The sequence below is a fragment of the Oncorhynchus keta genome, chromosome 18, assembly GCF_023373465.1.
Source record: "Oncorhynchus keta strain PuntledgeMale-10-30-2019 chromosome 18, Oket_V2, whole genome shotgun sequence".
NCBI lineage: Eukaryota > Metazoa > Chordata > Actinopteri > Salmoniformes > Salmonidae > Oncorhynchus > Oncorhynchus keta.
Window position 1 is genome coordinate 11,934,284 of NC_068438.1, and position 12,974 is coordinate 11,947,257.

Sequence of the window (12,974 nt, forward strand, 5' to 3'; positions counted from 1 at the left end):
ATTTCAGAGGTGTCACAACATTCAGGAGGTTGTTCTGTGTCATCTGAAAGGTTCCCGGGTTTAACGACCTCTTTGCACATCGAGGAAAGTAATTGGCAGCTAGTGCTAAAAGCAGAACTCAGTGCTGCGAGCGCTTTCCACTGATTATGCTTTAATGATTCAAATTACGGAAACATAATTGCCTCGACAACACTTGGGCCTGTAACATCAGCGGTCCAAATGTCATGTCTGAACGTGGCAGGATGCCGTGGGTGGAGAGACAGAAGGAGCGATCCACAGAGGTCAGTTGGTATGGTAGTAGAGTTATTCAAAGAGCTCTGAATTACTGGTGTTCAAGGAAATATAATCATCTCTGTTTTAACCGGTTTTAACGTTATACCTCACTGTGATTTGTTATTGATTTGACTATGGAGTACGTCAAAGTGTGGTGCTCTACTTGATAGCAGACTAACCCAGACTAACCCAAAGGCTGTTTCGACTGATCGTATACGAAAAGGACTTTCACAAAAAAAACTGCTACTAGGAAAAATAACCGATAGAAGGATATTATTTTGTAGGAAGGTCAACGTTCCTGGCATGATGCACCTGTATTTTTACATGAATAGCAAGTATACTGAACAAAAATATAAACACAACATGCAAAGATTTTACTGAGTTACAGTTCATATAAGGAAATCAGTCAATTGAAATACATGCATTAGGCCCTAATCTATGGATTTCCCATGACTGGGAATACAGATATGCATCTGTTAAAATAAATAGATCTCATAATGGGCCAATTGTGTTCGTAGCTTATGCCTGCCCATACCATAACCCCACCGCCACCATGGGGCACTCTGTTCACAACTTTGCCATCAGTAAACCGCTCACCCACACAATGCCATGCACTTTGCCGGCTGTACCTACTGCCAAATTCTCTAAAATGACGTTGGAGGCGGCTTATGGTAGAGAAATGAACATTACATTTTCTGGTAACAGCTCTGGTGGACATTCCTGCAGTCAGTATGACAATTGCATGCTCCCTCATCTTGAGACATCTGTGGTTGTGTGGCAAAACTGCACACTTTAGAGTTGCCTTTTATTGTTCCCAGCACAAGGTGCACCGGTGTAATGATCATGCTGTTTAATCAGCTTCTTGATATGCCACACCTGGATTATCTTGGCAAAGGAGAAATGCTTACTAACCGAGATGTAAACAAATTTGTTCCCAAAGTTTTTGAGAAATATGCTTTTTGTGTGTATGGAACATTTCTCTTAATTCAGCCCGTGAAACATGGGACCGACACTTTACATGCGTTTATATTTTTGTTCAATGTAGTTTGAGACATTACACAATGCAGGTGTGAGACATTTTTGGCTGGGAATACCTGTTGTTGTCATCCTCTCTCTTTCAACTGGAAGGCTCATTTCATGCATAGTACCTTGAAATGGTTGTACGTGCGTGCATGCATGTGCCAGGCAGAGTGCGATAGTGAGAATCTTAATCGGCTACCAAGCTAATTCTGTTCTATTTTCTGTGTGTGTGTCTCTCTCTCTGTCCACCCTTTTCAGCTAAAGATGAGTCATAGCTAGATTAAAAGGCTGTGGCTTGAAAGTAAACACATTGATCAGTACATCTGTGACACTGCCGGTACGGCTGGGTTTCTTTACACTTCTCTGAGGTTAACCATTCTGGGACTTTGATCATCGCTACCTCCCTGGGTGGTTTGGCTTGTCAGGAATCCAGGAAAAGCCTGAAGCTGACTGTCAGGTTATATTATCACATGGATTTGTGATAAAACAAGCTTCTTCTAATTACGTTGTAGTTTCTCATGCTTCCAAGGCTTTGAAGTTGTATTGTCAAAGTTGAAGCATAGGTCAATGTATTTGCGTGATACGTTTGTATTTGTTTTTCACTTTTTTTCTAGGATCACTTGGTCTTTGGGATATAATAAGCTGACTCAAAATGTGACTATGTTGACGAGGTTGGAAAGAAAAAATATTTACAATGATTTTAAAGAAATTTGAAAATGCTCAAATCAAAAAATGTGGGAAAGAAATGTTAAAAAGTTATACTACTTTTCTCAGCCTGTAGATTAAATCATTGATGTGTTTCTTGAAAGGCAAAATACATGTTTTGGCAGAAGCTAAAGCTTGATCCCATTTAACCAGGAACAGCAAATTATTTCTCTAGGCTTCGTGTGTCAGATCGACCTCACACAATCCCTTGTACGTCGCTTTAGAATCCTGGGCAGCCAGGGAAAGAGTTTTTCAAAGAACTGCCCTTTCAAATATTGTTCCTTGAAGGCTGACCCATGACTAAGATTGCAATCCTTGCTGGGAGCTATAGCCACTATGTTGAAATGGTTTAGAGTTTAGACTCTTTATTCATTTGACTCATGAACCGCCTCCACTATTTCTGTTTAGAACGTGACAGGGTTATCTGTCTGGGAGCTGTTGTTTTCTCTCAAACTAATTTTTATCTGTGCGACTGGCCTGGTTTGGATTAATGCTCGGGTCCTCATTCAGCCAATCAGAGCATTGATATTTCCATTCCGCTTCTTTGAGAAAAAGCTATTGGATTCCCTGTCACTTCAATCCTTCCCTTATTGAAAAACACATCTTCACTTTCTGTGGTCATTTGACTCATGCAATAACTCTGTATGGCTTCATTTAATGTTGTTTGGCAATAAAATAGCTATGTTGTCAGATGTCATTAAAGGGACAGGCTGTACTGGCCAAAGAGAGGGAATCTAGAGAAGAGTATAAAGCATCAGCTCAGGGACGTTGCATGGTATCAGTATAAAAACAGACCTTTTGGGGGGGAAATCCAGAGGCACACTGATGTATTGATTATTCCTCTGTCATATTTGACAACAAATAGAACATGTTTTCCATGTTGTCAAGTATCAAACTGCATGGCAACTACAAGTTTGACTCACCTTGACGACAACACGTCTTATTTTAGGTGACATGGGAATGCGATAGACCATATTTATTATACCTGAGAGTGGTATATGGACATATGCAGTATATGTGCATTTGTACGCGTTGAGCTACTTGTTCAACTTCTACAATGAAATGTTTCTGTATGACTCTCTATGTATTTTGCCCCATTCATCATTTACAAGTCGTTGATCAATAGTTTCTAGCAAAGATATGCGTATACAACACCTCGCCTCCATCCACCCACAGTTTTGAAATCCACAATGATGTCTGTGTGCCCTCTCTGTGCACTCAGATTGATTACAGTTGAATTGCTGACCAATGAGAAAATGGAGTGCACCTCGCTTTCTTAATTTGTCAGAGCAGTTTTATCTGAGTAATACGTTCCCTGTTTTATTTGTTTAGGTGCAGAGTAAATCAGAATTGAGAGGTAGAAGGCCGATTAAACATTACATTCAGATGACAAACGTTCGGCTTTCTTTGAACATCAGTCAAAGTCATGCACCTAGCGTTTCAGCTAATTGAATCTTTTGGTGGGTAATGGATTGGGTTGAGCTACAGAAACTCTTTTCCATTTGAAGTTGCTTCTCAACTTCCATTGTCTTGTTGAATTAACATTGCAATACTTTTTGAATTCAAACTTTTGCATTCAACTATACTTAAAAAATGGACATATAGCCTATTCCACAGCGACAAACGTATTGTAAGGAATTATGTTCATGCCACAGCCGTTTGCGTAATGTTGTTGATAAATGTAGACATGAGCAATTGACATGTAGACACGATTTAGTAGTATTTGAATATTTCATAAACCATATACTTCATTCAATGTAATACTACACTGTGGTTCCTATTCTTGCCTTCGAAAATCCATTACACGGTTCTTAAGAAGACTCGAGCCCTACCAATGAAAATGCTTCTACTGATATTAGAAAAATGTATGTCTGTTTTTACAGCCACTATATCTGCTTTAGATGAAATGCTACTCTCCATGTTTTTACTACTACATTAATAAACAATGACCAATGGCACTTTCTCTTGCAGTTCCGGCAAACATTTACAAAGTTTCGGAAGACATCACTGTGAACGAAGGCAGCAATGTGACATTGAGTTGTCTAGCCAATGGGAGGCCAGATCCATCAATCACCTGGCGACTGCTCAATCCATCAGGTAAGAGCCAATAAGAACCCAGTAGCATCTGACTCTTATCAAAGGCCAGCATTTTGTCATTGTTGCTTATCACCGTATATCTGTGTTCTCGGACATGAAGGGGAGGGGTGGGGTTGGGAGTTGGGCGAGGGTTCCTGTGTTTAAAATGAAACGGGGTATTCGTCCTTGTTTCTCCATGTTTTCACATTATTCTATGTGCAATCCTCCAGTCAATTCTTTAGGTTACGTTTACTTCAGGTATACAGGATGCTTATTATTTCTGAGAGAGATCGAGAGAGAGAGCGAAAGGAAGAAAGAGAAAGATAGTAGACTTGAAGAGAGGGAGAGTAATGATGTCCGGTTGCTTAATGTTGTTGTCTCCCTGTGGATGTGGTCAACACGGTTGGTTTGCCTCGTTCCCAAAAGGTAGTGATCATCTCATTGAGTTGTGCATGCCTGAAGAACACCTATACATTACCGAGACACACCTGCAGCTTCTCACACTCCCCTTTCATTCAAACACAGAACTGGATGATTTGACAATGCAATTTCTTTAGAGTGAAAGCCCTCTAACGGATTGCAATAATGAAACCAATATGTTGTTGTGGTTGCTCTAAATCGAACCATTACAGCCAATTATCCCAGGAATTTTATTTTCCAATACTCCATTTTGAAATGTTCATGCTTTGCTATCAAACTGCAGATCAAACCTTTGTAGTGCATACATTTTTGTTAAACTTTTAGTGTAGCGATGAATAGACATTGATTATTGAAGAAGATAACTTCTAAATGCCTTAATGAGCTGAGTTTCACCGTTGGACCCTTTTAGAACCCCAAAATATAAGCTTGTCTTTTCTCCATTGTTTGTCAACAAGGCATTTTGCAAGCAAACACTTTATAGCTTCAAAACCTGGTTAAAGCTATAATTTTGATCTCGTTTGACGGCTCTGTCTATGATTTTGATAGTGGTTACAAGCAGATCGTTATTTTTATCGTTTGAATGTTTGCGTCTAATAAAAAAGCAGACGCAATGGAAAAGTAGAAAAACACACAGTCCCCACTTTTCCACCAGAGTCAAGATTGATATTATTCTTTCAGACTTGTCAGATTGACAGAGGAGTGCCTCTTCATTATTCTAGCAGAGTATAACAGAGAGCACAATTGAAACTGTAACATGACTTAAAATGATGTATTGGATGAAAGAACTGTCCTTTTCTATTTCAGCTCTCCCTGCATGGTCTGGGTTCGCCACTATTCGCTTCCCAGAGTTACAGAGAGAAACCATGACATTAGTCTGTTGTCTCCCTCCTAAATTCTAGCCCCTATTTTCCTTCCTGAAAAGATGCAGATACAGGGAAAATGCAGGCTTAGCAAAAGTATGTGCTATTTATTCAGGTATTTGAGAGATTTCCACGTTGTACACACATTAGGATTGGAAGTAAGAAAGTGTCAGCTATTGCATTTTATGCCAATAGTTGTATTCATTGAGGACGTGGGATGTTGTTGTCCCTGATATTGACTGGGAAGCAGAACATTGCCGGGCTTACTGTGTGTGGGGATGTGATCAATAGAGCAAGGCGTACAGCGTCCGTTCTCTCTGGGCCTGTGCTCTGCCTCAGTGTGTCTCCACCCCATCCAATGTTTTTTTCCGAAGTGTATCTGTAAAGGTCACAGGCGGGGGCGGAGGGCACCACACTGAAAATGCTGCGAAGAAAGTGGAACTCTTGGTAAGCAAGGAATCTTTCAGTGCACGCTTCCCGGACCACCAAAATGGAAGTCAGACAAGTATGAAATATACATGCCCTTTGGTGCTCTTCATATTACACGCTTTGGGCTATGGGAAGCCACTCACAGACATCAGTGGTACATGGCTTTTTGAGGGAAAAAGCTATGTTTTTGAGGGGTATGTTTAAGTATGCGAATAAGAGATCTCATTAAATGTGTGCTCACTCACATCATTGGATAATTCAAGAGCTGAGCGCAGTTAATTCATGTTAAATTATGCATTTGATGTTCCCGCCCCTGATATAATGCCTTTTGGCACTCATTTAATGCTGCAGGGGTATAGCCAGGATCAACCTCCACTCTACTGATGAGATGTAACGCCGTTCTTCGTTTGTTGAAAGAGAGTCGGCCCGAAATGCAGCGTGGTGGTTACTCATGTCTTTAATGAAGAAAAAACGGAACGATACATGAAATAACTAATAAATACAAAAACAACAAACGGAACGTGAAACCTATTACAGCCTATCTGGTGAACACTACACAGAGACAGGAACAATTACCCACGAAATACACAGTGAAACCCAGGCTACCTAAATACGGTTCCCCATCAGAGACAACAAGAATCACCTGACTCTGATTGAGAAACGCCTCAGGCAGCCCAGCCTAAACTAGACACACCCCTAATCAACCACAATCCCAATGCCTAAAAAAAAACAATACGACAATACAATAAACCCATGTCACACCCTGGCCTGAACAAATAATTAAAGAAAACACAAAATACTAAGACCAAGGCGTGACAGAACCCCCCCCCCCACCAAGGTGCGGACTCCCGGACGCACCTCAAAACCATAGGGAGGGTCCGGGTGGGCGTCTGTCCATGGTGGCGGTTCCGGCTCGGGACGTGGACCCCACTCCCCTTCGCGTCCTGGGATAATCCACCCTCGCCGCCGACCATGGCCTAATAGTCCTCACCCAGAACCCCACTGAACTGAGGAGCAGCTCGTGACTGAGGGGCAGCTCGGGACTGAGGGGCAGCTCGGGACTGGGGCAGCTCGGGACTGAGGGGCAGCTCGGGACTGAGGGGCAGCTCGGAACTGAGGGGCAGCTCGGAACTGAGGGGCAGCCCGGAACTGAGAGAAAGCCCAGTACTGAGAGGAAGCTCAGTACTGAGATGAAGCTCAGGCAGGTAGTAGGCTCCGGTAGATCCTGGCTGGCTGGCGGATCTGGAAGATTCTGGTTGGCTAGCAGATCTGGAAGAGACTGGTTGACTGGCAGATCTGGAAGAGACTGGTTGACTGGCAGATCTGGAAGAATCTGGTTGGAATCTGGAAGATCATGGCTGACTGGCGGATCTAAGAAATAAAAAGAAATATGCCATTTAGCAGACGCTTTTATCCAAAGCGACTTACAGTCATGTGTGCATACATTCTACGTATGGGTGGTCCCAGGGATCGAACCCACTACCCTGGTGTTACAAGCGCCATGCTCTACCAACTGAGCTACAGAAGGACCACCGGATCTAGCTGCTCTATGCAGACTGACAGCTCCTTGCAGACTGACAGCTCTGGCTGCTCCATGCAGGCTGACAGCTCCTTGCAGACTGACAGCTCCTTGCAGACTGACAGCTCCTTGCAGACTGGCAGCTCTTTGCAGACTGACAACTCTGGCTGCTTCATACAGACTGACAGCTCTGGCTGCTTCATACAGACTGACAGCTCTGGCTGCTTCATACAGACTGACAGCTCTGGCTGCTCCATGCAGGCTGACAGCTCTGACTGCTCCATGCAGACTGACAGCTCCTTGCAGACTGACAGCTCCTTGCAGACTGGCAGCTCCTTGCAGACTGGCAGCTCTGGCTGCTTCATGCAGACTGACAGCTCTGGCTGCTTCATGCAGACTGACAGCTCTGGTTGCTTCATGCAGACTGACAGCTCAGGCTGCTCCGAACAGGCAGGACGCTCCGGCAGCGCTGTCGAGGAGGAAGGCTCTGATAGCGCTGAACAGGCGGGAGACTCCGACAGCGCAGGAGAGGAGAAAGGCTCTGATAGCGCTGAACAGACAGGAGACTCCAGCAGCGCTGTAGAGGAGGAAGGCTCTGATAGCGCTGAACAGGCGGGAGACTCCGACAGCACAGGAGAGGCGAGGCGCACTGTAGGCCTGATGCGTGGTGCTGGCACTGGTGATACTGGAGCGAGGACACGCACAGGAAGCCTGGTGCGGGGAGCTGCTACCGGAGGACTGGTGTGTGGAGGTGGCTCTGGATAGACCGGACCGTGCAGGCGCACTGGAGCTCTTGAGCACCGAGCCTGCCCAACCTTACCTGGCTCGATGCCCACTCTAGCCCGACCAATACGAAGGGCTGGTATGAACCGCACCGGGCTATGCACCCGCACTGGAAACACCGTGCGCTCCATAGCATAACACGGTGCCTGCCCGGTCTCTCTAGCCCCCCGGTAAGCACAGGGAGTTTGCGCAGGTCTCCTACCTGGCATAGCCATACTCCCTGTAAGCCCCCCCAATAATTTTTTTGGGCTGCTTTTCGGGCTTCCTTGCCAACCGTGTTCCCTCGTATCATCGGCTCCTATCTCCGGCTGCCTCTGCTCTCCTAAGTGCCTCCACCTGTTCCCATGGGAGGCGATCTCTTCCGGCCAGTATCTCCTCCCAAGTGTAACAACCTTTACCATCCAACACGTCTTCCCATGTCCATTCTCCAAATAATTCATCCTCCTTTTGCTGCTCCTGCTGTCGCTGCCTGTTACCACGCCACTCGGTCCGTGTGTGGTGGGTGATTCTGTAACGGCGTTCTTCGTTTGTTGAAAGAGAGTCGGACCGAAATGCAGAGTGGTGGTTACTCATGTCTTTAATGAAGAAAAAACGGAACGATACATGAAATAACTAATAAATACAAAAACAACAAACGGAACGTGAAACCTATTACAGCCTATCTGGTGAACACTCCACAGAGACAGGAACAATCACCCACGAAATACACAGTGAAACCCAGGCTACCTAAATACGGTTCCCCATCAGAGACAACAAGAATCACCTGACTCTGATTGAGAACCGCCTCAGGCAGCCCAGCCTAAACTAGACACACCCCTAATCAACCACAATCCCAATGCCTACAAAAACCCCAATACGACAACACAATAAACCCATGTCACACCCTGGCCTGAACAAATACTAAGACCAAGGTGTGACATGAGAACTCACACACCTGGACAAGCCGGGATGATGGCTCGCTCCTCCCAACATCCAGACTTATTCTTGCACATTAATTATTCTTGCAAATCACTTTACATCTTGTGGTGTACTTTGTTGAGAAAAATATGTACTTGATACGATTGGGATGTGTTGTTGTCTCACCTAGCTATCTTAAGATGAATGCACTAATTGTATGTCACTCTTGATAAGAGTGTCTGCTAAATGACTAAAATGTCAAATGTACTGCACATTAGGAGACATCTAGTCAAACCAATTTACCATTATGCTCAGACAGGGATGTTAAAATCAGACTAGATTCAAATGTATTCTAAAACAACATCCTCGCTGTTATATAAGGGTGTTCTCCCCATACTACTCTGAAACCAGCCATGCTGAAGGGTGGACTAGCCATAGGGCAAATACCAGATGGGCTGGTCCATCTTTAACACAGTGGGCTGTATTAATAGTTGCTGTTTTTTTAACAAGATTATAATTATTTGGATAATCATGTGAGACTCGGGCCGGTGTGGCGGCCTTGAGGTAAACAATGGGCCGGGTGTTAGAGATTCCCTGATCTATTTCTGGTCAAAGTCTGTCCCTGCCATTCTCTGTACTATGAGTGACTTGGACTAGGTCTCAACAATACACCACTCATCCCTGTCCAGCACAGCTCAGCGTGCTACACACTCCAGTCCCCACCTCTGTCAGCCCTGAGATTAAAGTAGAGAACTTCCCAGAACTAGCCACACAATCCCAAGGTCCCTGACTTGCATGTTCATGGAAGGCTCACTGCTCCTCTGTGCTCAGTGCAGGAAACAGGCAGCGCCTTGCTGACATTCTCCAGGCTGTCCCTGAGAAGGCTGTGAACTGTGAGATGTGACAGGCCCTTGTCAGGGTGGCTCAGGTTCAGCCCTGGCAGCGGGTGTGACACATGTAGAGGGCTGCTCGTGGGAGGGGATTAAGTGCTCTCCCCAGGGATCAGAGACAGAGAGAGAGCGCCTCATCTGGCACTGCAGCTGATCCCGGACCTGTCCACTGTCACTGAAGGTTTATCCCGTCCATACACACACACACACACCATTAGCACCACCCAGCCACACTTGTTGTTGTGTGACTCTCTCCCATCATCACTCTCAGCTCCCCCTCCAGGCCTTTGTGACCACAATGTGGTGCATCATGGGATGTGCTAAGGGTGATGTGACCTGAGTGTCCTTGGTCAACACAAAGAGCGTGTCCCAAGGCCACCCTATTTGACCAATCCATAAAGACTCAGGAAATTAGAAGCCATGCTGGAATAATGTGTAGTCTACGATTCAATAAAATAGATTTGTTTATCTGATGCGCTGGTCAGCGTGATACGGCAAGCCTGCACTAATGGGAATGATATCTGTAAAATAGTTTTGAGCTTTTGGGTTTTTATCTAAGAGTGGTCTTTCACTGAAGTGAAAGTGTTTCCCTAAAGACCTCCATATATGTAAGCATGTGGTTGTTTTCATTGAGGTTGGCCCTCTAACTGCTGATGTGACCAACATAATGATCGAGATGGGGTGGTGCTTCAGCTCAGTCACTTGTTCATTATCTTCCCACTAAGAGTCTTAAAGAACAGGCTAATGGGTAATTATGTATTGACCCCTCATCATCGAAATCAGACAATGGCCCGACAAAAAGATTGACTCCATGTGTTTGGGAAAGATAAAGCCGAGCGTTTGCCATTTGACAACACTTGGAAAGTAGCGGAGACAAAAGAAAATAAATGTTGCAGAGCCATTTTGGACCCTTCTCCCCAAGTTCTCCTCAAATCAACTGCTTAGCATAAATTACTATTCACAAAATAAATCTAACATTTCGCATAGTGGTAAATGATGCTCATGAATAATGCATGGTCATGCAAATGAGCATTTAGTTGCCAACTGCAGTTGCGCTGCTACCTGATGCTGAGTCTCTCCTCACTGGTGGTTTGTGCTTTGCTCACTATAGTGTCTCAAATCTGCCTTCTAATTCCCTTATGAAAGGTCTGTACAAAACACTGGCTCGCCAACAGACGCTCACACACACACACACACACACACACACACACACACACACACACACACACACACACACACACACACACACACACACACACACACACACACACACACACACACACACAGTTGAACTAACATGTCATCAAAAGTATAAGGGCTCTTTTGGCTAGGTGGGCATTCCGTGCTGCAGTACGAGGCTCAAACGTGAGTGGAATTTCTGTGATTCCATGCTAATGTGACCAGGATTAGAGTTGACCTACCCAGTCCCATCTGATTCATTCTGAGAGGAGTTATATGCTGCTGCAGGCTCTCAGCTCCCTCCTGGCAGGGGACTGTGTGTGTGTGTGTGTGTGTGTGTGTGTGTGTGTGTGTGTGTGTGTGTGTGTGTGTGTGTGTGTGTGTGTGTGTGTGTGTGTGTGTGTGTGTGTGTGTGTGTGTGTGTGTGTGTGTGTGTCTGGGGGAGTGGTTGGGAGGTGGTAGTGGGTTGGGGGACACAGGAGGTTGGTGGCACCTTAATTGGGGAGGATGACTCATAGTAATGGCTTGAACGGAATAAACGGAATGGTCCCCTCAGTAACCCTCTGTGGTTGGAAGCTCTCTCCTTCTCTGTTGTGCCTTCACCATAATGTCGTTGCTTTCCCAAGAATTGAAGGCAATTCAATTGTTGAGACAATCCCAATACGGTTCAATGCAAATAACCTTTCACCACACATTTATGAGTGTGAGGCTCACGGACCAGTGCACTGTTATGTTGCTCCCCAATCCTGGTGCTAGATAGCCCTAGGGTCGTACGCCTCTTATTCACTATTAGAATTTGTTGGAAGATAATGATATGCCTTGTCTTTCATTGTTGCTGGTGCACAGGCAACATGATAAATTCAAAGCATGGCACAAGCAAAATTGAGCTTTTCATCAAGGTTGAATTTTAAGTGCCATTTTCGTAGAGAAGTTCTTAAGTTCCGTTTTCATAATAAACACCGTTCATCATAAATGGGGGAGAGTCATGAAGTGGAAATGGTTTATTTAATTGTCATAGCTTGTCATGCGTTTGCGGCTTAGCAAGATAGATACGCGGCCGATCGAAAGTACATCCGGGCACAAAGCAAGTTCGAGAAGTGCGGTGCTGAATGTCTTGGACCTTAAACGTTTTGCCTGTATTCACAATAAGCTGAAGTGAAGGGGGATGTTTAGTAAATGCTAGGCAGAGCTAGCCGCTCAACGGGATGGTCTTGGACACTTCTCTTAGGGCTCTGTCTGCGTCAAGGCAACATCATTGGCTTTGTTTTTAACTGAGTGAACCCAGGACTTTAGGGGGAGAATGGTAGATAACACCTATTCATGTCTTAAACTTGTATACCCAGTCAGAACAGGATACAGGCATAGACGCACACTCTCTCGCACACGCACACCTGTCTTCCGTTTTTCTACAGTTCACACACAGCCACGAACAAAAGCACACACACCCACACAAACTATCGATGTCTGTGATTTGGGATTCCTCTCTCTCCTTCCCACTCAAGCTGATTTATTGCTCCGACATTCTAAGATGATTATGTGAAATAAGAAATGTGCACTCCATGCTCTCCCACCTCATTGGGCTTCTCGCTCACTCACTGGATTAGCATAGAGTTGTATGGCTGTGCCATCATGGGATTTTGAATGTGCTCCAAATCAATCACTTTTCCATTCCCCATGGGGCCCATGGAAAGCAGTGACGTATGCCTGCTGAATCCACACAGAGATAGAATAGCTATAGAAACAGGTTCTTTCCTGGTGACGGTAAGCCTATTTCTCATTGTTACTTTGTTTCCGAGAGTTAATACTTGAAGTGTATGTAAAGAGATTCATGTTTATCAAGAGGCTGCTCAAGCCTCCTGGGCGACATTTTTTTTTATCCAATAGAGTAATGAATTAAACAAAAAGAATTGGGTCATATTCATA

The 12,974-nt window shown here is 44.7% G+C and overlaps 1 protein-coding gene across 5 annotated transcripts in view; it reads left to right on the forward strand.

The window, feature by feature from the left end:
* The window catches only part of LOC118397254 (limbic system-associated membrane protein-like), a 1,147,967-nt gene that overhangs the window by 1,116,606 nt on the left and 18,387 nt on the right, over positions 1-12,974 (forward strand). For all 5 annotated transcript variants that reach the window (XM_035791838.2, XM_035791839.2, XM_035791837.2 and 2 more), the window contains one exon: positions 3,970-4,095. In XM_035791838.2, the coding sequence (XP_035647731.1) occupies positions 3,970-4,095 (126 nt within the window). The remainder of the gene's footprint in view (positions 1-3,969; positions 4,096-12,974) is intronic.